This window comes from Podarcis raffonei, chromosome 16, assembly GCF_027172205.1.
Source record: "Podarcis raffonei isolate rPodRaf1 chromosome 16, rPodRaf1.pri, whole genome shotgun sequence".
Taxonomy (NCBI): Eukaryota; Metazoa; Chordata; class Lepidosauria; order Squamata; family Lacertidae; genus Podarcis; species Podarcis raffonei.
Window position 1 is genome coordinate 27535975 of NC_070617.1, and position 26847 is coordinate 27562821.

The 26847-nt window shown below is 47.8% G+C and overlaps 2 protein-coding genes across 2 annotated transcripts in view; both read right to left on the bottom strand.

The window, feature by feature from the left end:
• The window catches only part of LOC128404289 (uncharacterized), a 52067-nt gene that overhangs the window by 6228 nt on the left and 18992 nt on the right, over positions 1 to 26847 (bottom strand). The window contains exons 13-28 of the mRNA XM_053369780.1: positions 21389 to 21440; positions 19320 to 19444; positions 17744 to 17873; positions 17291 to 17439; positions 16312 to 16493; positions 14457 to 14567; positions 14035 to 14136; positions 13073 to 13148; positions 10969 to 11096; positions 10292 to 10477; positions 5447 to 5626; positions 4970 to 5130; positions 3523 to 3647; positions 1821 to 1950; positions 1057 to 1205; positions 205 to 392 (exon numbers count right to left, since the gene is read on the bottom strand). Coding sequence (XP_053225755.1) covers positions 205 to 392; positions 1057 to 1205; positions 1821 to 1950; positions 3523 to 3647; positions 4970 to 5130; positions 5447 to 5626; positions 10292 to 10477; positions 10969 to 11096; positions 13073 to 13148; positions 14035 to 14136; positions 14457 to 14567; positions 16312 to 16493; positions 17291 to 17439; positions 17744 to 17873; positions 19320 to 19444; positions 21389 to 21440 — 2174 coding nt within the window. The remainder of the gene's footprint in view (positions 1 to 204; positions 393 to 1056; positions 1206 to 1820; positions 1951 to 3522; positions 3648 to 4969; positions 5131 to 5446; positions 5627 to 10291; positions 10478 to 10968; positions 11097 to 13072; positions 13149 to 14034; positions 14137 to 14456; positions 14568 to 16311; positions 16494 to 17290; positions 17440 to 17743; positions 17874 to 19319; positions 19445 to 21388; positions 21441 to 26847) is intronic.
• Positions 10042 to 25924, bottom strand: LOC128404422 (solute carrier family 2, facilitated glucose transporter member 11-like). The gene is made up of 12 exons (XM_053370028.1): positions 25861 to 25924; positions 24459 to 24557; positions 21389 to 21549; positions 19320 to 19444; positions 17744 to 17873; positions 17291 to 17439; positions 16312 to 16493; positions 14457 to 14567; positions 14035 to 14136; positions 13073 to 13148; positions 10969 to 11096; positions 10042 to 10477 (listed from the first exon to the last, which is right to left on the bottom strand). The coding sequence occupies exons 1-12, from the start codon at positions 25885 to 25887 to the stop codon at positions 10271 to 10273; spliced, it is 1497 nt and encodes a 498-aa protein (XP_053226003.1). The 5' UTR covers positions 25888 to 25924; the 3' UTR covers positions 10042 to 10270.

The window sequence follows — 26847 nt, forward strand, 5'->3', positions numbered from 1 at the left end:
GGTGCCTGTGGTCCTCCAGATGTCCCTGGACTACAAGTCCCATCATCCTTGTCCTGCTGGGTGCAGAGGCTGATGGGAGTTGGAGTCCAGCAGCACCTGGAGAAGAGCCACCATAGCTGTTCCCTGTTGTAAAGTCTGCTTGATCCAAAAGGCTGTGTGACTCCCCTGGAAGCCTCCGCGTCCCCCAGGAAGCAAAGACTCAACTGCGTTGATGCCGCAGAGCTGCAAGGTGGTCATGACTGTGATCATCACGTAGAGCTGCCAGCGGAAGGAGCGGGCCTTCATCAGCTCCAGGACGCGCAGGCTCTTGGTGGTGGCCACGGCGGACTTCTCTTTCTTGAGGTCCTCAATCTCCACTTGGTGGTCACCTTCGCCCCAGAGCTGCTTGATGGCTGCGGTACAGAAGGAAAGAAGGAAGAATAGGCCTGGCTCTACCCAAAGTGACCCTTGGATCAGCTCAAGGGGCAGATCAATCCATGGCTACCAGGGCGGCTGTCTACTAGCTCCATCTGCTACGCAGGCTGAGACCCTACCTGCCCACAGACCGTCTCACCAGAGTGGTGCATGCTTTAGTTATCTCCCACTTGTACTACTGCAATGCGCTCTACGTTGGGCTACTTTGGAGCTGACACGGAAACTACAACAAATCCAGCTAGACTGGTGACTGGGAGTGGCCGCCGAGACCATATAACACTGTCCTGAATGACCTACATTGGCTCCCAGTACGTTTCCGAGCACAATTAATAGTGTTGGTGCTGACCTTTAAAGCCTTAAATGGCCTCGGCCCAGTAGACCTGAAGGAGCGTCTCCACCCTCATCGTTCAGTCTCTTGCCTTCTGTTCTGCTCGATTCACTATGTTGCAATTGCAGTGCCCTGCAGCGCCCCCTAGACTAAATGCCCAGTGCGCCAGAACCAGTCGTGCTGCTCTAAATCCACCTCTGGCATTTGCGAGCCCTGCTCAAAGTCATGGGCAACCCTGGAGCCAGCCTGTCTCAGCCCTGCTGCTGCCAGCCAGCCTGCCTGCCTGATCTGTCCAGCTGGCACAGGGCTCCTACCTTTCATGAAGGCTTCTTCATTGCCCTTCTGGATCAGAAGGTAGGATGGGGAGTCGGGGAAGCAAGGGAGGGTCAGTAGCTGGACCACTGCAGTGAGCCCACTGGAAGCCAGTAGCAAAGGCCACAAGAAGTCACTGCCCAACATTTCCCTGCAGAGAAGAGAAGGAGGAAGTCAGGGGGCAATGGCGTACAGTGTTTTTTTTTTGTAAGGGAATAGTTAGAGCTAGAGGCACCAGCTTGCGAGGGCACATTGCGCCTCCCCTCCCTAAGCTGGTTAGGAGCATCCTGGCTTTGGGGAAGGAGGTGCCAGGCCTGTGAAAGGATGCTGGCACCTTCCTGCCTCTTTCCCAAAGCCAAGTGAGCTTTGGGAAGATGGTGGAAGAGCTCTTGGACCAATCGGAGCATCGCTCCTCCCTCCTTAAGCCAGGCGGAAGTTTCCCGGGCTTTGGGAAGGAGGTGCCAGGGGAACATTTAGAGGACTAGCCTAGTCCCTGTAGTCCACTGACCTCACACCACTGCGGGGGGGTGTCATCATCACAGGACAGCCCCCCCCCAGCAGGAGCACAGGCCCCCGGTCCCTCCTCTGAGATCCACACATTCTTTTGAGCAGCCCAGAATTCAAAGTCCCAAACCCAAAGCATGCAGCTTTGGAACCCAAGGTTCTAATTTAAGTTCATGTGATTTTTATTCAACACAATCAAAGGCTTTCAGCCACACTGTTCTCGAGCATCTTTCAGGCAGCACAGAGGAGGAGCTGCACTTACCCCAAGCCCATCACTTGTCCTGAGACTTTCCCGAGGGTCAAGAAAACAGCCACGGTGGCATTTGTAAATCCGCGCAGCTTCTTTGGAGAAATCTCTCCCACGTATTGAGGGTGTATGTTGAAGGAAAACCCTTGGGAAAGAGTGGGGGGGGGGCATGATAGAGAAACACAGTGAAGAAACCTGCAAAACCACCCGGTTTCACTGTCTCCAGGTTCAAGGTCAACTCAAATGAATTATTATTGGCAGCTGGTGCATCTGACAGGCATGTAGCCGGGTCATGCCTTAGCAGGTCTCCAACCTGCTCCTCGCTCCACAGCCCAGCCCAAGTGCCTTGAAGCTCATCCATCTAGGTTTCCAGGCTCAACCACCCTTCGTTGAGTTCTGCCAAATGGGCCAGGTTAAGCTAAAAAGGGGACGTGGGTGGTGCTGTGGGTTAAACCACAGAGCCTAGGGCTTGCCGATCAGAAGGTAGGCGGTTCGAATCCCCGCGACGGGGTGAGCTCCCGTTGCTCGGCCCCTGCTCCTGCCAACCTAGCAGTTGGAAAGCACGTCAAAGTGCAAGTAGATAAATAGGTACTGCTCTGGCGGGAAGGTAAACGGCGTTTCCGTGCGCTGCTCTGGTTTGCCAGAAGCGGCTTAGTCATGTTGGCCACATGACCCGGAAGCTGTACACCGGCTCCCTCGGCCAATAATGCGAGATGAGCGCCGCAACCCCAGAGTCGGTCACGACTGGACCTAATGGTCAGGGTTCCCTTTACCTTTAAGCTAAAGAGACTGCAAAAGTTGGGAAAGGCTGGGCAGGATTCTCTGCCTGCACAAACAATGCATCTTGACTTATAGCATCTCCAAATGAACCAGCCCCCTGCATCTCCCTCCTGCCACTGGAATTTCTGTTAAAAAATGCTTTAAAGACCAGTTTAAAAGACCAACATAGTACAGTGGTACCTGGGTTCTCAAACGCCATGGTTCTCAAATGCCGAAAACCTGGAAGTAAGTGTTCCGGTTTTCAAACTTTTTTTGGAAGCTGAACGTCCAATGTGGCTGTCGGCTATTGTTTCTAGGGTGCCTATAGCAATCAGAACCTGTGCTTTGGTTTTCAGACATTTTGGAAGTCAAATGGAGTTCCAGAACAGATTAAGTGTGGCACTTTTGTTTTTCCTATTTATTTTTCGTTTTTGTTTTTGAGGCTTTTTTGGTTAATTTGTTTTTGTGACTGTGTGGAACCCAGTTCAGCTACTGATTGATTGATTGATTGATTGATTGTGTGACTGCGGAAATGGATAAAAGCCTCCCAACCAAACAATGACTATCATCAGTGCAGGTAAGAATTTTTATTTTTTTTAACTTTTATCATCTACAATATTGTCTTATTTATTTTATAGTACAGCGCATTGATTATTGCTTTCATTTTATGGATCAATGGTCTCGTTAGATAGTAAAATCCATGTTGAATTGCTGCTTTATGTGTTGTTTTTAAAAGTCTGGAACGGATTAATCCGTTTTGCGTTACTTTCTATGGGAAAGCACAACTTGGTTTTGGAACGCTTTGGTTTTGGAACGGACTTCCGGAAGGGATTAAGTTTGAGAACCAAGGTACCACTGTGATTTAAAAAGAAGACGAGACTGATGAAGGAACAAAAACAAAATGCCCCAGGAAGGTTGTGGTGACTTTGCTGCAAGTGCCAGGACGCTTCCTTCATACCGATGCCGACTCCGTAGAGAAAGCGCCCCAGGAGGATCATCTCAAAGGACCCGGCCATCTTGCTGAAACCCATGAGCGACGCAGCCGCCAGCATGATCAAGTTGGTGAACATCTGGCATTTCTTTCTGCAATGGAAGGCGGAATCAAGGTGAGAAAGACCCAGGGACCTTAGAGCAGGCATAGGCAAACTCGGCCTGCCAGATGATTTGAGACTACAATTCCCATCATCCCTGACCACTGGTCCTGTTAGCTAGGGATGATGGGAATTGTAGTCCCAAAACAGCTGGAGGGCCAAGTTGCCTATACATGCCTTTGAGCAACAGCTCAACTGCTCCCACCACCAACAAAGGGACTTGGACTTACCTCATGGCCTGATTTGCACCTGAAGTGGGATACAGGTGACTCTCAGGTGGGGGGCAAGCACCTTGTGCATATTGTTCACCCCCCTGGGAAAGATGGGAAAGGAGGTATCCAATTGAATGCACAGAGCTGCGCAGGAAAAAGGGGTTTTCTGCTGCTCCAGCACTGATTAAATACCAGTACTTTAATAGTGTGAAAGAGAGCAGAAGAACCTCAGCGCCAAACTGGATGCACTCTTGTCTGTGAGATGCCTCTGGATCCGCCGAAGATGGCACCAGGTTTCTCAATTATAAAACCGACGCCACACAAAGCTACCTGAGAGCTTTAGATTATTAAAATTAAATGTGGAGGTAGCTGGAAAATATAGTTTTAGGCAAGCATGGTTACAAAGCAAGACGTTTAAAGAGAAAAGGGGCTCACCGTGTGGTGATTTACAAAAGTTGTGACCAGAAGCCTTGCGGCGAATACAGGATAGAGACAAACAGCATATTAAAGAGCACCAGAGTACTACCTCGGAGATTCCGATACGGAAAAAATAAAAAGAAAAGAGAAGAGAGGAGAGGAACGAGAGGCTCAAACGCGAAAGGAAAGACGATGGGGTTTGCTATACTGTATATTATTTTATTTTGGAGTTTTCTGTTGTAAAGAATGTACATTATTGTGAATAAAACAATAAAGAAACAAAGTAGTAGAAGAAGAATATATGTATTATGAAACTATTGTATCTTTTTGCAATGTGTTTTTTAAAAAACTGTTGACTGTTTTCTTTTTGGAATCAATAAAGCATTCATATAGTGTGTGTATATGAAGTTATGAGACTTCCGTTGAAATCTACAATTTGTTACAGTGAACAGTATACCTTATTTATTCAAAAGTACAGCCGGTTATGTCTTGTGTGTTTATTGAGTACAGCAGCAACAGGAAATGTGTGCTTGTTTTGCTTTTTCTAGGACTGAGAATAAGAGGCATCTCTTTGAATTAGACAATCCTGCACCAACTTCCAGGGCATTGGCCTGGTGGGCTTGAATCCTATGCCATAGATTTAGATGTGCACGGAAGCCACACATCGCCTTAGGGAAAGACTTACTTCCGATATTTTGTGGTCAGGTACCCACAGCAGACACTTCCCAAAAGCCCCCCTATGCCGTAGATGGAAACGATGAAGGACCACAGCAAAAGGATGGTCTCTTGAGGGAGAGGGGAGCCATGCCGCTCCAGCCAGGTCTCGTTGATGAATTTTTTAATGTACTGCAAGCAAACAAACAAAAAAATTCATTGTGCGTCTATTTCCTTTGGCTTACAATACGAACAATAAGGGTGTCTTTCTGATGTTTTGTTGGGAGCCGCCCAGAGTGGCTGGGGCAACCCAGTCAGATGGGCAGCGTGTAAGTAATTCAACTAAATAACATCGAGATGTGCAACAATTCAATTCAAAACGTAACATCGTGCTGCCATTCAGTGAACAAGGAATGCCGCTGATGATCTCACTCAGTCCAAGGCTCCCCTCTTGCGGCCTTGACTGTTCCAACCTAAGGAATGCAGGACAGTGGTTTTTTTGGCTTACCAAGGAGGGGTAGTTGATCACAGAAATGTGAAACCCATATGGGAAGCTGCCACCTATGCCCAGGACAAAGATCATCTGGAACAATCCACGATATTGAATCTGTAAAGACAAAGCAAATCCAGAAGGCAATCTCCTGGTGCCCCACAGTGGGAAAAATACACAGTAGTTCTCAGAAAAATTCTACAGAATTGGCAAATGAACAAAGCTGAATGTTCAAATGCTGGAATTTACCACGAGTATTTTCAATTTTTTTTTAAAAAAAGAGGATTCGGAAATTAATTCTATAGTACATGATGAATGGCTGGCCAGTAATGACAGACTGTCTATGATGATATGAAAAGTTTCATCATTCTTGACCTGGCTTCCCTCAGACCCCTGAGGTGTGTTAACAAGGGACCCCAGTAACCTCCTTATATATATTTTTTTCTTCTGATATCTGCTGCCCTCTAATGGTAAGATGCAGACCCTATTTGGGATGAAAGGAACTGGCCAGATATTTTCCTTTGAAAAAGGAAGGACAATGAAGGGGGACTACTGCCATGGCCAGGAGAAAACAGGCCTCTTGCTCTGCCTCAGCCAGAAGCCACCCACCTTCCCAAAAAGCAGCACATCCATCTTCTACCACTTGCAGCCAGCCTCATCGGAGAGAAAAAAAATAATTTCGTGCAGGTAAAGGGAAAGGGAGGGGACGCGGGTGGCTCTGTGGGTAAAAGCCTCAGCGCCTAGGGCTTGCCGATCGAAAGGGGCGGTTCGAATCCCCGCGGTGGGGTGCGCTCCTGTTGCTCGGTCCCAGCGCCTGCCAACCTAGCAGTTCGAAAGCACCCCTGGGTGCAAGTAGATAAATAGGGACCGCTTTCTAGCGGGAAGGTAAACGGCGTTTCCGTGTGCGGCTCTGGCTCGCCAGAGCAGCGATGTCACGCTGGCCACGTGACCCGGAAGTGTCTCCGGACAGCGCTGGCCCTCGGCCTCTTGAGTGAGATGGGCGCACAACCCCAGAGTCTGGTAAGACTGGCCCGTACGGGCAGGGGTACCTTTACCTTTAAAGGGAAAGGGACCCCTGACCATTAGGTCCAGTCGTGACCGACTCTGGGGTTGCAGCGCTCATCTCGCTTTACTGGCCGAGGGAGCCGGCGTACAGCTTCCGGGTCATGTGGCCAGCATGACTAAGCCGCTTCTGGCGAACCAGAGCAGCGCACGGAAACGCCATTTACCTTCCCGCTGGAGTGGTACCTATTGATCTACTTGCACTTTGACGTTCTTTTGAACTGCTAGGTTGGCAGGAGCTGGGACCGAACTACGGGAGCTCACCCCGTCGCGGGGATTCAAACCGCCAACCTTCTGATCGGCAAGTCCTAGGCTCAGTGGTTTAACCCACAGCGCCACCCGTGTTTGTGCAGGTAGGATTTCTCAAAACTTGGAGACATGAGCTGGGGGCTCCAGGTCAGGTACTGCCCCCCCCCCCGTGACTGCAATCTCAGTCCTCTCTCTGCAACAGAGGCCTAAATGGTGACAAGAGGCCTGGGGAGTGGAGGACCTGAAATCACCACGGCAACTGCAGCATCACCAATTGAGGCAAAGGACCACCCTGACTATCCAAGGCAGGCAGGACACACTGGGGGGGGGGAGCTGTGGGTCAGAAAGTGAGGGCAGGAGGTGTCACACCATCCAAGGGGAGAAAACATATCCAGTACCCTGTTCCCATAGGATGCCATGGTGGCCATGAAGGTCCAGTGCGACGCAACTCATGTGTCAGGTTCTAGATGTTGCCGCTACAAAGACCCCCACAGCCACATCCTCAAGTGGGTCTTACACTAAGGTTACCAAACATCCCCGTTTCCTGGGGACAGTCCCGGATTTACAAATCAGTCCCCATACAAAATCCATTGAAGTTGAAAAGTGTCCCCGGATTCATTGAAAAAAATCTGGTAACCTTATCTCACACAGAGCGCTGCTCCCCATTACTGCTGCCCCACCCTTCCTTGCCAAGGGCAAACATTTCACATTGCTAGTCAGACCATACTCCAAAATGCTCATATTTGAGTGGCTTTTTAAAACACGAATTCTGTTTTTTGCTAGATCGATCAATATTTATGGTTTCGATTTTTGCTCTATGAGTAACTTTTGAGGATTTAAAAAAAAAAAAGTAAAATAGCTATGGGTTATGAAGAAGGAGGTACTCACCAGGTTAGAGAAGAAGCTCCCCATCTCCGATTCAAAGACTCCCACAGGGTTGGGGGGCGCTACCAAGTGATCAAAAGCTGGCTCTTTTCAACGGGATGCAACATGGGCTACTTCTCAAACCTCTCTCTCTCTCTCTCTCTCTCTCTCTCTCTCTCTCTCTCTCTCTCTCGCCGCTATCTTGCCAAAACCATCAGCAGGCACCAATTACTCAAAGTTAAAAATTACTATGCAGGTTTTCAATTAATGGATTAATTTCGTTTCCCGTGCAAAGTTTGGAACCGCAAAGCTAAATAGATCAACCAGCCGTGGGTGTCCATGACCAATTAAATCCTCAAAAGGCAGTGAGCCCATGTGAACGCCCCCCAGACTTGGGGAAAGGGGCTTTGGCAGTTTGCCACCCTCAAATTGTATAAATTCAGTCGGGCTGCACTTCTGCCCGGGGAAAATTGCATTACCGTGGTACCTTGGTTCTCAGACTTAATCTGTTCTGGAAGTCTGTTCCAAAACTAAAACGTTCCAAAACCAAGGCATGTTTTCCCATGGAAAGTAATGCAAAATGGATTAATCCATTCCAGACTTTTAAAAGCGACCCCTAAAACAGCAGTTTAACATAAATTTTACTATCTAAAGAGACCATTGATCCATAAAATGAAAACAATATTCAATGTACTGCAGTCACACAATCAATCAAACAATCAATCAATAGCTGAACTCGGTTCCACAGTCACAAAAACAAAAACGAGCCGCAAAAACAAAAACGCAAAATAAATAGCAAAGACAGCCAGACCTCAGGGTAACACTCAAATTGGAAGCGGAGCACTCAAAACGGAAGTGTAACACTCAAAACGGAGCACGTTCAGCTTCCAAAAAAAGTTCACAAACCGGAACAGTGTTTGGCTTCCAAGTTGTTTGAGCATCAAGGTGTTTGAGAACCAAGGTACCACTGTAGTTGTAAATGGACTATTGGTGCTGCCAAATCAAGGGCTCAGCCACACTTCTGTTTTGTGATTTCTAGTCACGGGTCTGAGAGGTTTCAGCTTTCCCCACACCTTTTTCTGGGGAAACCTGCTGTTTACTGCCGAATCAGAGCAAACATCCATCTGCAACCCCCCCCCCCCAAATTCTGTAATTTCGGGATGTCCTGGGAAAATTGGGACAGTTGCGGGGTATGACGTTGCAGGGCAAAAGAACCCCTCAGACCTGTGACTAGAAATCACAGGGCAAATGTCAGTGTGGATGAGCCTCAACTGTAACATCCACACTTCCCCTGCCTGCAAATACTCAGTATACCTGAAGGAGCGTCTTCACCCCCATTGTTCAGCCCAGACGCCGGGGTCCAGCTCTGAGGGCCTTCTGGCAGTTCCCTCACTGCAAGAAGTGAGGTTACAGGGAAGCAGGCAGAGGACCTGCTCGGTAGTGGCACCCGCCCAGTGGAACACCCTCCCATCAGATGTCAAGGAAATAAACAACTATCTGACTTTTAGAAGACATTTAAAGGCAGCCGTGTTTAGGGAAGTTTTTAATGTTTAGTGTTTTATTGTGTTTTTAATATTCTGCTGGGAGCCGCCCACAGTGGCTGGGGAAACCCAGCCAGATGGGTGGGGTATAAATAATAACAACAATTATTGTTGTTGTTGTTGTTGTGCCTGAAGCAGAACTTTGCATTAGGCTCTTTTGAAGTTATTTTCATTAGCTTCAGCCTAACAATCTCTATCGATCACCAGGTTGATTTGATTAGACTTCCCCAGAGACTCCAGCAAAACTGGTCTTTCACAGGGAGAGCCACTTTGTGTCCATCGATGGACTCTAAACACCACCCACTTCAAACCCTTGCTCAGGAAAGGAATATTAGTCCCTGTGGGAGGAGAGGGCCGGTCCTCTTATGGAGGGGCGGCTAGCTAAAAGACGAGGCAGCAGAGAGCAGAAATGAACGGACCGTTTGCCCAGCATAGTTGTGCCCCCCCAGGCTCTGCATTAGACTTATAAACTTGTTCATAAATGATCTGGAGTTGGTTTATTTGTTTGTTTATTCCCCCTTAAGAGTTCTCTAAATTGCTTTCTAGGACATTGCTTTCTAGGACAGTACAACCACTTCCGAAGCATGATAAAATAGCAGTTACAACATATCACAAAAGTCAGGAAAAGGGAGCAACACATCTTTTAAAATATCCAGCTAATGAAATGGATCAGGATCTTTGCCAACCAGCTAGAAACCTGCAATAAAACCCATTGGCCCAAAACCAGTCTGAAACGGCAGCATAGTCACCTGGTTTCTGAATCCCACAGCTGAGCCAAAAGCAGCTTAGAGGAGGAGGAGGAGCAGACTCCTAAGCCAGGGGCCATTCCTGGCAAGACTCCGCCTGTCACGACTGTCAGTCTCACTGGTGTCAGTGATTGTTTTTTGTTCCGCTATGGTTCATAATTATGAATATCTCCCCAAACCTTTTTGAGGCTTTGCTTCTAAGCAGGCACAAGGGCAGTTTGCCTCTGAAGGGAAAGCGAGTGGCTGGGGAGCACCAGTGGGCAAGGCGGATGGACTCAGGCCCTGGGTGTGGGCATCTAGATTAGGAGCAGGAAGCTGGAGCTAAGTGGGCCTGATTCACCTGCAGAGTTCTTCTGACCTCCTTATCCCCGAGAGCTCCATCATAGCTTGGTGCAGAGCACAGGGTCTCCTGCGAAGCTCGTTTCTGAGCCAAGAGCCTGCTTCTTCTTAAAATTGAGTTTATCAAACTCTTCTCGGATTTCTAGGATCGATTTCCCCTTGGTCTCCGGCAGGATGAAGTAAATAACGATTGCGGAAATGTAGAGAGTGCCCATGAAGATGAGGAAGCTGAACTGATGAATGCGTTCCTGGAGAGGGAGGGGGGAAAACAGACACACCCCGACCCCACAGAATTATAAGGCAAGCCTGGATCCTTCCATGGATACAGTGGTACCTCAGGTTACACACGCTTCAGGTTACAGACTGCGCTAACCCATAAATATTACCTCGGGTTAAGAACTTTGCTTCAGAATGAGAACAGAAATCGTGCTCCGGGGGCACAGCAGCAGCAGCAGGCCCCATTAGCTAAAGTGGTGCTTCAGGTTAAGAACAGACCTCCGGAACGAATTAAGTACTTAACCCGAGGTACCACTGTACTTTACTTCTTGGGTGATCTCCCTACAGACCCCTGCAGTTCCCAGCAGGGCAAGCCTTTGCAATGACAACTTCGCACCACCCTGCAAACGTCTTTTGGCAAATTGGTGCAGCCCAGCGGCACCTTCCCTGCCACCTTCCTGCAGCGGAAGCAGGATACTGGGGCAGGGAGGCGAATGGAATCGTCAGGAGAAGTCTCGCTTACCACGACAAATGGGAACACCATTCCTATAGAGAAGAATCCGATCCAGTTTAAGACTCCACTGATCACGTAGGAAGACGACCTGGAGGACTGGTCGAAGATCTCCATCCTCACAGACGCCCCGGCCCCGGCTGCGGAGGGAGGAACCAAAGGTCAGGGCTGCTGCTCCTGCTGCCACCAATGGGCTAGGAAATGATGCTGCAAAGAGCACCCGAGGGAGCCTCTCACACCGTCTCTGATGCCCCAGCAGTGGCCAAGTGGCTTGGAACAGACACTGTACTCTTCGTGGCACCCAGAACGTGGCAAGAGAAAATATGGCCCTGTTGTTGGTGATGGAGATGAAGGTGTTGGACCGGGGGGGGGGGAGTGAGGGGAACTGGGGGTGGGGTGGGATGAGATCGGCAGTGGGTGGCTCATCAGCTGGCACGACCTCCAAGCCCAGCCTTTTCCATAGAATTGTAGAATTGGAACCACGAGTGTCATCTTTTCCAACCCCCTGCAATGCAGGAATCTTTTGCCCAACTTGGGGCTCGAACCCACAACCTTGAGATTAAGAGCCTCATGCTCTACCGACTGAGCTCTGCATTATGAGCCATCTTTTTTTCATGACTGTGTTGCCTCCAGGGGGAATGTGGGGGACGCACTTCTGGATGGGGGAGGCTCTTGTGCCAAAGGGGAGTTGGGGTGAACCTCCTTTTGCCTCCCCACCTCAATGTCAGGGGCTGGACTGAGGAGGAATAGTGGGAGCTGCCGCCCCTTCTCCTGAACCTTCCCGGCGGGAGGAAGACAGTATTGATTTAGAACAGTGGTTTGCAGAGGGACATTGTCCAGAGGGGAAAAGCTGGGAAATGCTGGGTGAGGAGCGGCTAGAAGAGCAAACACCAGGAGAGAGACAGCTGGCAGATTCAGTGTCCTCAGAAAGCATTCCTGAACCCCCCTTCGCCTAAGACTAGATGGGCTTTGAGAGTGATAGAACAGAAAGCGCAGTGGCAACAAGCTCAGATTACCAGACGTAATGATGTAGATTAATGGGGATGGAAGGGATAAACCTTAACTGGGAGCAATGCCATTTTTAGAGAGATATGCATTCCTTTTTACCTCGCTGTGATTATTAAAGAAACTAACTGGTAAGAACACTCCTTTAGTTTGATCTGCTTATTTACTGCCACTGGGGGAGGGATCCGATTCCCTGAAGTGACACTCAGGTGGGGAAAGGTCCACGTGTTTGGTGGGCTGTAGCTGAGCTGCAGGGAAGCCCCCATGCACCAGGACCCATAGCCAAAGGAACCCAGGGGCAAAGTTCCCAGCTCTGCAACTGGAGAGGCTGATCCTGCACTGTGCTGGATGCTCCACTGGAACTCACTCAGCTTCCTGTGCAAAGGCGCAGCTGCAGCCAGGATTGGACCTCCTCCCCAATTTCCTGGGCCTACTCAGGCAGCCTAGGGAGCCTCAGCATAACATTGGCTTCTTTCTTTCTTTCTTTCTTTCTTTCTTTCTTTCTTTCTTTCTTTCTTTCTTTCTTTCTTTCTTTCTCCCTTGCCCCCCCCATCACTGCTGTGTGCAATCAATCAATCAGTTGAGCAGCAGCAAAGCCAAAGCAGAACCACCTGGATACAATCTGTTTGCTGCAATTTTATGCTCTAGTGCAAAGAGGCAACCCACAATATATTACAGTCTATGAGAAGATCAATACATTCTGGACAAATTGCATGACTGCACAGCTAATTTAAAACAATACTAAAGCTAGATAATAATGTTAACAATAATAAGCTGCAGAATGTGAAGTTAAATGTTTAGGATGAATTGGCAGCTCACAGTAGCCTGAGAAATAGTCTTGTGCTTCACCAAGAATTTCTGAAACCTTGATTGGCTCGGTGCCCTAAAACTGCAAATGAAGCCAGATTTGGATAATCTTTCAGGGCACTTTGCTTATTTGTCCCCCTACTGCCATGCTATCAAATGAAATCAAAGAGCACACTGATTATTATTTTTTAAAGTTAATCAGTCAGTTTTTACTCCACAAGTTTCTCAAGGGATGAGTGCTTCACTTTGAGAGCTTTGAGTGGAAGAACTGCCTATCGATATGAACAAGTGCCCCATCACTGACCTGGGCCGGCTCCAAAACAGATCACAAAGCAGAATATCAGGGCAAGGCTGCAGTAGGGCATCCAGGAGAAGGAATGCTGAAATGAAAGCACATTTTCATTCGTGAGAGTTGAGGTTCCCCCTGGGCGCAGGCATAGCTGTCAACTTACAGATTTGAAAATAAGGGACCAGCAGCCTCGAAAATAAGGGATCAGCAGCCAAAATAAGGGATTTTCGGAGCACAGGTATGTTCGACTTCTGAGCCCCTCCGAGCCAAAGGCAGAAAGCCCAGCCAGCAGTCAAACGAAGCCTCAAGCGGTGGTTCCCACAGTGCAGCAACCCGGCAAAGGGGATGCAGCAAGGAAAAACACCGTCACCTTTCCGCTGCGAAGCGCTGAGCAAAGGCGAGCCACCAGGCAACGTGGCCGGGCACAAGGCATGCAAGATCCACCCCCCCAGTCATTCTTAGACTCCTTATTGGGTGAGCAACGCAGCCAAGCAAGACAGTTGGAGCCTCCCTCCTCCCTGGCCGGCAGGGAGGGAGGGAGAGGAGCTGCTTCTTTTGAAACCCGGGAAATTTAAGGGACATCATCAATAAGGGACAGCAGCGCTGGGATAATGGACTTTCCTGCCAACTAAGGGACGGTTGACAGCTATGGGCACAGGTTGCAGGGCTGCGTGGGGCTCTCTCCTTTCCTTAGGTGCAGCAGAGATGCTTGATGCACACACAAACACACCCTTGGTGAATCTGGCTTTTCATGAGGCATCTGGGCTCCTGACCACCAGCCTCTGGGCTCAGATCCTGTGGGCTCCTGGCCACCAACCTAGTACTTACAGCAGTCCTAGCCTTACCCTCCCCCACTCTGAGCCAGGCGCTGGGGTCACTTGCAGCCTAGTTTGGTCAGAGACTGACCGCTGGCCACATCTTAGGTGAGGGGCTGACAGGGAAACACCCTGACCCCCATTTTTTTTTTGCCTTCTTACCTGCAAGGAGATGGTCAGCGTGACAGCAGCCAGCACTGTGGCCATCAGTCCATAACCTCCCCAGAGCAGTATTCTTCTTCCAAAACGCTCAATGATGACACTCTGGGGACAGAAAGGACACAGAGGGCTGTGCAGTGGCTCCTGGCTCAGGCCAGCAGGGGGCAAATGTGGGCAACTGCCAGGGCCCGCCACTTCTACCACTACCCCCCTGAAGGGCTTTTTGGGAGAGGCCTGGCAGGAGTGCTTGGGCTCCACATCTGGACTTGATCAGCCGAGGTCTGATGTCAGTTTCCCCACAGTGCAATTCCTTGCGACATGCCTATCCCTGAGGGCCAGATTGAGAGGCCGGGGGGGCCAGGTTCACCCCGCCCCCATGCCTGGGGTTCCAAAGGCAGTGGCTCTTCCCAAGATCCCTCACTCACACAGAAGACGGCAGAGAGGAGCTCGCTGAGGCTGATCCCCAAAGACAAGGCTGGGATGTGGTCGTCGTCGAAACCAACCGTCTGCAGGACTTCAAACGTGTAGCTGTAAATCTGGGGAGGGGGGAACACGTTGAGAAGGGGGCCCATCAGGGGAACCAACTCTACCTGTAGAGAGCCTTCTGGGGAGGGAAGGAGGAGGGTCAGTAGTGGTCCCTGGACACCTCTGGCCTCATCCTCACTCCTGTAGGAAGGGAAGTTAATTTGTCAATCAAGTGACGGTGTTTGGGACAAGTTTTGGAGAAAGCAGGACTTCCGCAGAGAGAAAATGAACAGTTGAGGAGGAGCTAACCTGGGGCTCAGCTTCATTAGTTCAAAAACAGCATTTTGAATGCGTTATAATAATAAACACACAACACCAGATGGCAATAGAGAAGAGAGCAAAAAAATTATTTGCGATTTTCCATAGTGTTCCCCCCCCCTTTGTTATACAGTGGAACCTCAGTTTTCGAACACAATCCGTTCCGGAAGTCTGTTTGACTTCAGAAATGTTCAAAAACCGAAAATCAAAGGGCTGTTGGCAAAATGAATAGTGAAAATGGAAAAACGCGCCGAGGAAGCCATTTGACTTCTGAGGCGTGTTCGAAAACGGAAGCATTCACTTCTAGGTTTTCGGCATTCAGCTTCCGAATCGTTCGGCAGCTGAGACATTTGAAAACTGAGGTTCCGCTGTAATGATTTAATTCCTGACTTATTTATAGCGTTCTCCCCTTGTGTGTAGATCCAGCCCTAGGCTTTATCAAATAGCTGCTAGGGCTTATCCACACGTAGCTTTTGCCTTACCCAGAGGTTCGCATTACCCCAAACTTTAAATAGTGAAAATCCACTATTTAAAGCTGAATCGGAGCAAACATTAATTTGTGTTTTCCATGGGTTGATGTTTGCTGCAATTGAGCTTTAAAGATGGGGTTTTTTTGGGGGGGGGGAAGCCCTGGAAGAATAAAAGTGCACTTAGACACAGAGGTTTAAATTGAGGACCGTGTTTGGAAAGAGTGGAGAAGAGGTAAATGTTGATAAGTAATCAGTGGGCAAAAGTTATCAGAAGGCACCTCCTTTTGAAGTCACGTTTCTAGGGGCAGGTCTGTGTCTGAGTGGGAATTTGGTCCCTGCGCTTTCCCTTCCAAAAATCCCCTCATTTTACCACTGAATTGGAGCAAATGAACATAGGGTTTTGGCAAATTGATGTTTGCTCCTGTGGCGCTGTGGGTTAAACCACAGAGCCTAGGATTTGCCAATCAGAAGGTCGGCAGTTCGAATCCCCGTGACAGGGTGAGCTCCCGTTGCTCGGTCCCTGCTCCTGCCAACCTAGCAGTTCGAAAGCACGTCAAAGTGCAAGTAGATAAATAGGTACCGCTCTGGCGGGAAGGTAAACGGTGTTTCCGTGCGCTGCTCTGATTCGCCAGAAGCGGCTTAGTCATGCTGGCCACATGACCCGGAAGCTGTATGCTGGCTCCCTCGGCCAATAAAGCGAGATAAGCGCCACAACCCCAAAGTCCTCAGCGACTGGACCTAATGGTCAGGGGTCCCTTTACCTTTACCCTGTTCAGTGGTAAAATACAGGTTTTCCTGGGGGGAAGCACCAGGGAAAAAATGAACACCCCAGTCGAACCCAATCCTGAAAAGCCCAATCCTGTGCCTGGAAAGTACAGAGGAAAGGTATGTGTGGATGAGCCCTTAATCTGAAGCAGCTCATCTCATTGGGGAGAAATATCTCAGTTTAAATATTTGGATCCCGCCCCCCCAGCTCCCTTTCTCTGAGCTCGTTCTTCCACACAACAACATGCATGTGAAACTCAACTGTGTGGATGCCGGTCAACTGTAGGGTCACAGCCAACAGGAAAAGGATGTACAGCTGCCGGCGCAGGGCCGGATCCTTCATCACTTCCAAGACACTCTTGGTGCTCCACAAGGCAGACTGCTGCTTCTTCAGGTCGTCCAGCTCCACCTGGTGAGGCCCTCGCCCCCAGAGGGTCTTCATGGCTGTGAAGGCAGAGAAAACAAGAGGCCCTCACACCATTCTTCCCACTGTGTGGGAGCCAGGCGACACACGGGGAAAGGCTCTAGCTACAACTGAAGGAGCGTCTCCACCCCCATCGTTCAGCCCGGACACTGAGGTCCAGCGCCAAGGGCCTGCTGGCGGTTCCCTCGCTATGAGAAGCCAAGTTACAGGGAACCAGGCAGAGGGCCTTCTTGGTAGTGGCACCCGCCCTGTGGAACGCCCTCCTACCAGATGTCAAGGAAATAAAAAATGATCTGGCTTTTAGAGGACATCTGAAGGCAGCCCTGTTTAGGGAAGTTTTTAATGTTTAGTGTTTTATTGTGTTTTTAATATTCTGTTGGGAGCTGCCAAGGCCAGATGGATTGGGTATAAATAACTATTATTATTATTATTATTATTATTATTATTACTATGCTACATCCCGCAGGAGAAGGCAAATAAAATAAAGTTAAGGAACAGGGATGTGGAGGCAATCTGACTCAGAAAACATGTTTTGCAGGCACATGTAAGTTGTACACACCCTGAAAATGAAGGGAAAACCCACTCCTCAATTATCTCCAAGGGCAGTGGGGGGGGGGAGTGTCTGTGACTCAACTCCCCCCCCGCCAGCATCTGACTATCATGTGGCACAGCCAACATGCCAGATAAAATAATTAAATACAGTCAATGGGATGAAGATCTCTTACGAAACCCGTGAAGTTCCTTGTACCCAAGTATGCTTGAGGGAGGCTATTCTGTAATTTAACCATTTCTAGCTGCTTAGAGAGCACCCAGTTACCTTTTCGGCATCCTTCCTCATCCCCTTTGCTCAGGAACAGGTGAGGTGGGGACTCGGGGAAGAAGGGCAGAGTCAGCAGCTGGAGCAGGGCAGTCACGCCGTGGGAGGCCAGCAGCAGCGGCCACAGCGAAGCGTTTCCTAGGAACTCTCTGGGAAAAACAAACCAGAAGACATCCATCCCTTCAGAAAGCCAGGAGGGGCTTTGTGTGCCAGTACAAAGGAGCAGCAAAACCTGGAGTGGTTTAAAACCAGGAGTGCATGTGGCACTGGCGCTAGCCAATGCGGGCTGGTGATTGAGGTAGCATGTGCTGGCTGTCATCTGAGGTTGGGGCAGGGTTCTCAGAAGACCCCTCTGAGAGAGAGAGAGAGAGAGAGAGAGAGAGAGAGAGAGAGAGACTTTGTTGTGGGGTTGGGATAGGAAGCACCCGAACAGGTAGATAAGCAGGATCCTACCTTTGCCCCATCACCTGACCCAGGACTTTCCCCAGGCTCCAGAAGATGGAGGCAGTTGAATTTGCAAATCCACGGAGCTTCTTGGGGGAAATTTCCCCGACATACTGAGGGTGGAGAAGGACACAGATACCTGGACGTGAAAGCAAGCGAGAGGAAGAGACTTTTAGCATTAAAGGTAAAGGGACCCCTGACCAATAGGTCCAGTCGTGGCCGACTCTGGGGTTGCGGCGCTCATCTCACTTTATTGGCCGGAGGAGCCGGCATACAGCTTCCGGGTCATGTGGCCAGCATGACTAAGCCGCTTCTGGTGAACCAGAGCAGCGCACAGAAACGCTGTTTTCCTTCCCGCCGGAGCGGTACCTATTTATCTACTTGTACTTTGTGCTTTCAAACTGCTAGGTTGGCAGGAGCAGGGACCGAGCAATGGGAGCTCACCCCATCGCGGGGATTCGAACCACCGACCTTCTGATCGGCAAGTCCTAGGCTCTGTGGTTTAACCCATAGCGCCACCCACGTCCCTACTTTTAGCATTGCAGGACCCCAAAAACATTTGGGAGAAGTTGTCCAGAAGAAGCTGCCTTATACCAAACCAGGCCGTCAGTCCACCTAGTTCAATATTGTCTACACTGACTGGCAGTGCTCTCTCCAGGGTTTCAGACATTTTGAATTGTGATGACTTCACTGAATTGAATCGATCATTTTGATGGATTTTTGCTGCTGCTGTTGGTTTTATTTACACATTGCTGGGTTTGATATTATGGCGACGGCAATGCTTGTTGCTTTTAACGCTGTTGAGATTATTGGTGAGCCACTCGGAGTTCAACGTCTGTTGTTGGAAAAGCAGGATGCAAAACTCAAATTACCTGGAGATGCCGCTGGCGGATTGAACTTTTGCAAACAAGGCAGGGGCACTACCACTGAGCAACGCCCTTTCCCTTGTGAGAAATTCCTTCTGCTCAAACCTATCCCTGGGAAAGCTGGCCATGATTGGAACCCTGGGGCAGGATGAGGAGAAACTGGGGACAAGTGGAATAAAAGGGTAAGGGACCCCTGGATGGTTAAGTCCAGTCAAAGGCGACTATGGGGTTGCAGCACTCATCTTGCTTTCAGGCCGAGGGAGCCGGTGTTTGTCCACAGACAGCTTTCCGGGTCATGTGGCCAGCAGGACTAAACCACTTCTGGTGCAACGGGACACTGTGACGGAAACCAGAGTGCATTGAAACGCCGTTTACCTTCCTGCAGCAGCGGTACCTATTTATCTACTTGCACTGGTGTGCTTTCGAACTGCTAGGTTGGCAGGAGCTGGGACAGAGCAACGGGAGCTCACTCGGTCGTGGGGATTCGAACCACCGACCTTCTGATCGGCAAGCCCAGGAAGCTCAGTGGTTTAGACCTGTGTGGGGACCTGGAAGTGGAGCAGAAGAGGCTGCAGTTCCAGGTATTGCGCTGAAGCAAGGGACCGAGACTTGGGAGCAGGCTGGTCCCCTTTTCCCACAGTTCTTCACTCAGGTGGTAGCTCAGAGGAACCCAGCCCTGCCAGTGAGCCCAGAGCAGCTGGAAGGAGGACAGCACTTACTGGTGCTGATGCCACACAGGAAGCGACCTGCCAGGATCAGCTCAAAGGAGTTGGCCACCTTGCTGAAGCCCATGAGGACAGCCCCCAACAGCATGATGAGGTTGGTGCCCAAGAGGCATTTCTTTCTGTTGGCACAAGGATGGAGGAAACTGTGAGGGGCAGCGGTGTCATGGAATTCTACTCCCTATTGATCCAGAGCAGATTCCAATGCATAGTGAGCAGAGTAAAAACTTAAACAACTGCTGCGCGTATTCTGTTATCTAAAAAGTGCAAAACCCAAGAATTACCAACGATAGAAGAATAGCAGATGAAGATGATGGATTTTTCAGAGCTAGCCGACCTAACCAGAAGAGTCCACGACCAGAAGGAGGAGGAGTATCAGGAAGAATGGACAAAATTCAATGATTACTTAGTTAAACATGTTAAGCTAAATTAACTGAAAACAGCTTGCAGATACTTAATTGGCTTAGGATTTTATTTATGTTAAGTGTCGAATTAATATGTTTAATTTCATAATGTGAAGATCTAAGGATGTTAATGTTTAAGTTAAATTTTATAAGAACTGTGATTTGGAAAACCGTTAAAAGGATATGCAATGAAATTCAACCAAGGGGAAGCGAGGAAGTCACTTAACAATGTTAATAAGTGTAATTTTCAGTAAGGCTATGATTTATGTTTGTTTATCTTATGTGTTTGTTTATAATGTGAAAACCAATAAAAAAAGTTTTGAAGAAAAAAAACAACTTAAACACATTGTGGGATTCCTCCAAAATAGACCAGAGGCGATGAAAAATTCATCCAGCAGAGATTTACTGTATTTTTCGCCCTATAGGGCGCACTGCCCCATAGGGCGCACCTAGTTTTGGGGGGGGGAACCCCAGAACAGGCTGCTATCCACAAGCTTAGGGAGCCCGGCGGGAACTCCCGCCGGTCTCCCCAGGCTTGCGGATATCTGCCCGAAGCCCGGGGCACGCTCCGCTGCGCTCCCTGGGTTTCGGGCTGCAGGCTGCTGTCCGCAAGCCTTGGGAGCCCGGCGGGAAGTCGTGCCGGGCTCCCAAGGCTTGCGGATAGCTTCCTGAAGCCTGGAGAGCGAGAGGGGTCGGTGCGCACCGACCCCTCTTGCTCTCCAGGCTTCAGCGAAAGCCTGCATTCGCCCCATAGGACACACACACATTTCCCCTTCATTTTTGGAGGGGAAAAAGTGCGTCCTATAGGGCAAAAAATACGGTACTGCTACTGAAGGCAAATGAGCATAATAGTCACAAATCCAGTAAGTTCAGGATTGGCAGTGTCCATAAGAAATCCAGTTTCAGCAGACTTAACTTTAACTTACAATAAGTCTAAGCATACTATATATGGAGCACCACACAAGAAGAGCAGAAAAAATTGCATGCCTTTGTGCCACAATGAGAGAAGGACAGGTGGCTTCTCCTGTGTTAGATCCTGCCAGAGCAGCAGCTGCACAACACACACATCCATTGCGGAATTCAGCCATCAGAAACAGTGTCTGGGCGGAAAATCCAGACATATGGCAACCAATGTCGGAAGTGTAGATTTTGGTGAAATTCCTTAAACGTAGCTCAATTTTTAATTTTTTTTTAGATTTTGCAAAACTAAAACTAACTAACAAACAAAGGCTCAACAACTTTGTGTCTGGATTTTCACATTTTGAAATATGGCAACCCTAATATACATCATACATGCCATAGCCTGCCTGGTAATTTTTGCGGCTCCCCTGGGCTTGCACCCCCAGTAGGGGCCGGTTTCACCAACCCCTAAGAACGACTCAGGTGTTCTGCAACTACGATGCACACAGGTGCTTTGCTGGAATTTCCCTTTACTTTTTCAGCAGGAAGAATTCCTGTCCTGGCCACCAGTTGCAAGAACATTCTGACCAGGACAGCCCACCTCTGGTCAGCTGACAACTGGGATGCGCTTTGGACCTTCACTCTGGAGCCTTGAAGGCCCAATCCTTTTCCCAGCAAAGCCCTGGCCAGCTCATTCCCAGCACACCATTTTGTGGCTCAAACCAGCTTTCCAGGAGCAGCTTGTTTCACACTTATACCTACTTCCCGAACTTTGTTGTAAAGTACCCGCTGGCCATAGTGCCCAGGAGGCCCCCTAGGGAAAAGATGGACACAATTGAGGCCCAGAATAATGTGAGGCTTTCAGGGTGGACAGGCATCCCGGACCGCTCCAGCCAGCTCTCATTGATGAATGTTTTCACGTGCTGCAAAAAGAAGAAATCCCGTTAACCAGAAGTTGCTGTGAAAAGCCAGTAGTTTGGGAGGTGGGGGGAGCTGAACAAGAAGCAAATGGGGAAAGTATGGCCTGCAATAATATAAGATCACACATCTAGTCATTGCATGGAGGGAAAAGTCAACTCCTGCAGTCAAACGGATTTGTTCATTGTGATGCTTGACCAAAGCTGGTGTGGGGCTACCTGGGTCCCATTCTTTGCCCCCCTTTCACTCTCCTCTTCAGGGTATGGAGCAGAGTTTCCCAAACTTGGGTCACTAGCTGTTTTTGGACTACAACTCCCATCATCCCTAACTAGCAGGACCAGTGGCCAGGGATGATGGTAATTGTAGTCCAAAACCAACTGGAGACCCACTGGTCTGGAGTAAGAATATCTGTGTCTGAGCAGATTACGCTAGTAGGTCTGCAAGAAGTTCTATAAGGAGGATTATGTGAAATATTGCAAGGAAGACTATGAAGAGAACTATAAGTTAATGCTAATTAAAAGTAATAGAGAAATTAAGAAATGCAAAATAAGTGATAAAGAACGAAAAATCTTCAGAGGTTGTTGATGGAAGTCTAAAATATTGTATAAGATAAGAATTTATGTTAAATGATTGTTGGAAATGATATGTTAAAAAATCAGTAAAAATGTGTGTGTGTATGTGTATGAATATCTGTGTCTGTTATGGGACGCAGGTGGCGCTGTGGGTTAAACCACAGAGCCTAGGACTTGCCACAGAGCCTAGGTCGGTGGTTCGAATCCCCGCGACGGGGTGAGCTCCCGTTGCTCGGTCTCTGCTCCTGCCAACATAACAGTTCGAAAGCACATCAAAGTGCAAGTAGATAAATATTTTTTTTATTTTATTTTATTTATTATTATTTTTTTTTAAAAAATTTAATTTTGAATTTGGAACGAGCGGGAAGGGGCTAAAAAGGAAGTCACCCCCCCTCTTTGTAAACAAGTTAAAGCAAAGGACTGGGCAACTAAGGTCGAGAGAACTTGTTTTCTAGTGAAAAGATCTTGATTTCACGGTTTTGACACTATAAGGATATACTGGAGGATAAAAAGAATTTGGGGACTGGAATTTCACCCCCCCCGAGACCCGGGAACGCCCCAAGAGAAAGTCTGTTGCATGGAAGATTTTGACAGCTGTCAAGAGAGCTGCTAGTCAGCTAGTTGCTAGCTGGAAAAAGAGAACATTGTTTCTGCTGTTTTTGTGGGTTCATCTGGTATAACTTTGTTGAAAACAACGAGGGCTGATACAAAATAACTGGACTTTTGGTTTCGAGCTGAAAGGAACATTAAGGAACTAAAATCCCCCTAGAGGGGTAATAGGGATACTACACTACAAAAATGACTGGAGTATGTAAACTCCAAGCAGAACTGGACAGAGCGCTCGTTCTCTTGGGAAATTTGAAAGATGAATACAATGTTATGTCTACAAAGATATCACTACTACACCGGTCAGTAAACAACAGTTCTGAGCTGGATAAAGATTTGAAACAGGAAGCCTACTCAACTGAACAAATAAATGAAACTGAAAGTGCAGAAATGATGGAGCAAGGTGCTGTTTTTGAAGAAAATGAAGGAGAAGCAGGAGACGTGCAGGAGCTAAAGGAGAGTTACAATATGAGGCCTGACATGATGATAAAAAAGGATAATAAAAATTGGATGTGGAAAGCCTGGTCTGAATGGGAGCCTGGAAAATGGAGAGATCTCCCTTGGAGGAGATCTGAAGACCTGAGGATTATAAATCTGCGGAAGGTGAAAGCTGGAGCCTTGGGGACATCTGGATCTGTAAGAAATTTGAAACAAAAGTTGGAGCCCCCCATAGGCTTTGCCTTTAAGTATGGAAGACTGGCTGGAAGCAACAAGGACTCTGCTGGTCCGGAGCCCCTTCGAGACTTGGGGTTTAATATTAAGGACCATCAAAGAGACCGGCAGAAAGGAACTGAGAGAGATAAAAGGGCCTCAGATGTGAGGTCTCCAGGTTAAATAAATAACACAAAGACTCATGGACATTGGTCAGGGATTGGAACCGGGAAAAGGGTGGGTAGAGGTAGGGAATCCAAAGGGCACATAAGGATAATTTGTTCTCTTTTTTTTACTTTTAATTAGTGGTAAGGAAATTGGGTAAATCGTGGAAGGGAAATTTTGGTCGACTTTAGGAAAAAGGTCTAAGAATAGTTAATGAGGTATAAGTATTGATGTGCGTTTTAAATAAGGTAAAATTGGTTTCTTCTTTTTTAAATTAATTGAAAATAAGATTGTTAAAAATAAATGGAGGAAATGGAAAAAAGGAAGTAAAGTAAAAAATGGTATGTTAGAATAAATGTATAAGTTAAGGTAAAGAAATAAGTTAAGGACTTGCTGAACTGACAACTTAAATTGGAATACAAGAAGGGGAGGTGTGAGGAAGTCTGAGAAATAAGGTTAAGAACGATAACTTTATGTGTTTTTTCTATTTTTCTTTTGTTGTTTAATTTTGTTATGTATTTTTGTATTTTTCTTTTGTTCTGTTTATTTTTTGTTCTTGTTTGTTTTTTGAAAATGCTAATAAATATTATTTAAAAAAAAAAAAAGATAAATAGGTACCACTCTGGCGGGAAGGTAAATGGCGTTTCCGTGCGCTGCTCTGGCTCGCCAGAAGAGGGTTAGTCATGCTGGCCACATGACCTGGAAGCTGTACGCCAGCTCCCTCGGCCAATAAAGCGAGATGAGCGCCGCAACCCCAGAGTCGGTCACGACTGGACCTAATGGTCAGGGGTCCCTTTACCTTTTACTGTGTCTGTTTTTTGGGAGACTGGCAAAGGCAGCACCTTGGAGGAGCAATTCTGGGGGAGCCTCTCTTGCAGCTTCCACCAACTACCGGAAGAGGTTTCCCCTTTGCTGCTTACCAGAGAGGTGTAGGTGATCATGGACCCTTGAAAGCCAGCCTGGAGTGACCCACCAATTCCTAGGACGAACATCATGAGGAGGAGCCTCTGGTGCTGAACCTGGGGAGACACAGACGTCCATCCTCAACACTCCTCAGGGCAGAAAAATATTTTTTTTTATATAAAATTTTTATTAGTTTTTCAACATATATTATAAGACATTACAAACAACAATACACAAACAAACAAACATATAAACATGTATAATTTCATAATCTTTTTTTCTTATACCCAATTTCAACGACTTCCCCATGCCTCCCTTTTCTGCATCCCTGTTTTAAACTTTTTCAGCAACCCCTGATCTAAATTACTTATAAATCCCTTTTTTTAACCCTTTTCTTTCCTCTTATCCAATCATTTATCGCTGCAAATCTGCTATGCTTTACCCATGACATTTTAACACTCACTAATTTTACAACAATTTTTAAGATAAAATTTAAATTTCTTCCAATCTTCTTCCACCGTCTCTTTCCCTTGGTCACGGATTCTGCCCGTCATCTCCGCCAGTCCCATATAGTCGATCACCTTCGTCTGCCACTCTTCCAGCGTGGGTAGTTCTTGTGTCTTCCAATACTTTGCTAATAAAACTCTTGCTGCTGTTGTAGCATACATAAAAAACGTCCTATCTTTCTTTGACACCAATTGGCCTACCATGCCCAGGACTCAGGGCAGAAAAATAAATCAGACCTGAGCATAAACTGCAGGGGGTGGGGATTGGGGGTGGTGTGGGGTGATTCACCCAGTGCAAGGAAGGGCTTTGCAGCACAATCTTGACAGCCCATGATTCACCACATTAAATGGGAAGGTGAAAGAGAGCACATATCTAGGTGAGAATTCATTCTAAACCCCAGTTTATCATGTGATGCATTTGGAATGGAGACAGAAAAATGATCTACTGAGAACTGGGCAAACAGCCTTTTGACTTTGTCCTCACCCATAATCTGCCGAGTTGTGATTTTTACCAAGTTGTCCTGGGATGGAAACGTCATGGAGGGAGGGACTGGTGCACCCCCAAGTCTTTCACAGAAGTGGTCAAAACAGGTGCTTTAAGAATGCAGGAAGTGGGGGGCAGACTCACCCCTAGCTTGCCGGGAGGTCCTATTCTGACATTAGACACATTTCTCCCCAAGATGGGCAAAATATATTTGAGTTCACACATCGGTGCTACCTTCAAAAACGAACCAACTAGAGAACTTGTATGTGATCTGAAAGTTCTTAGAATGGACCCTGCTCCAGTGAGTGGTGATTAAAGGTGGAACATGAATAAACTAATAATAAAAAAATAAATTTCTTATTTATACCCCGCCCATCTGGCTGGGTTTCCCCAGCCACCAAGCCAGCCAACCCCTCAAACCTCACTCACCAAGTCCCAAAGGGAGCTGCTGCCCATCTCTGCTAGAGAGGCTTCCTCTGGGTCCTCCTCTGCTGCTGGCTGCCGCTGTTACCTCACAAGGTGGGCGGACGGCCCCTGGTGTTCCTCTTTCTTCATCCTATTTGGTTTGGCCAGCCACCAAACAGCCCGAGGTTAATGTTTGATCCCGCGTGTTATGACACTTGATTCGTTTCAGAGCACTGGATTAAACTGCAAATTGGCCGGCTGCGCTCGGACCAATCCAAGAGAGGGGTGAGGCTTCTTGGCCTGAGAATGTGTTGGGGGGTGGGGTGGGGTGGGAGTGTCCAGGTATCCCTCTGAGCACTGACACTTTGCTGTCCTTTGACGCTATTTTAGTATTGCAACAACGCCTCCCTCCCTCCCTCCCTCCCTCCCTTCCTTCCTCCCTTCCTTCCTTCCTTCCTTCCTTCCTTCCTTCCAATTCAATTTTACACTATACATTTGAATTCAAACATTAATCATCACCATCAACATTTAGGATTCCCTGAATCATTGGTCTTCCCTCCACCCCTACATGGTTTCCATTATCAAACTTTTCCCACTGCGTCGTATATTTTCTCTATTTTTCTTAAAACAACCCATTTTTACCTTAGTTTTTAATATGTTACAAGCGTTACTCAAATCCTGCCAAAGGATTTTTAGTTGTTTACAGTGTTCTCTTAAGTAAATTGTACCCCCCCATTCCTTATTAAACTTTCTATCTTCCTGGTTTTTTATTTTCCCAGTCATTTTTGCCATTTTGGCATAGTCCAACATCTTCATCAACTATTCGTCTCTGGTCGGGACTTTATCTTCTTTTTATCTCAACAAAGCCTATTTTCTGAGGTAACCAACAGCACCGCCTGTAGTGTCTGTGATTCAGCCTCCTCAGAATAGGAAGGTTTATCGAGTTTTTGTTTCCTTTTTTTACAATGGCCCAACTGATCAGAACCTACTTTGTAATGCACAAAATCATTT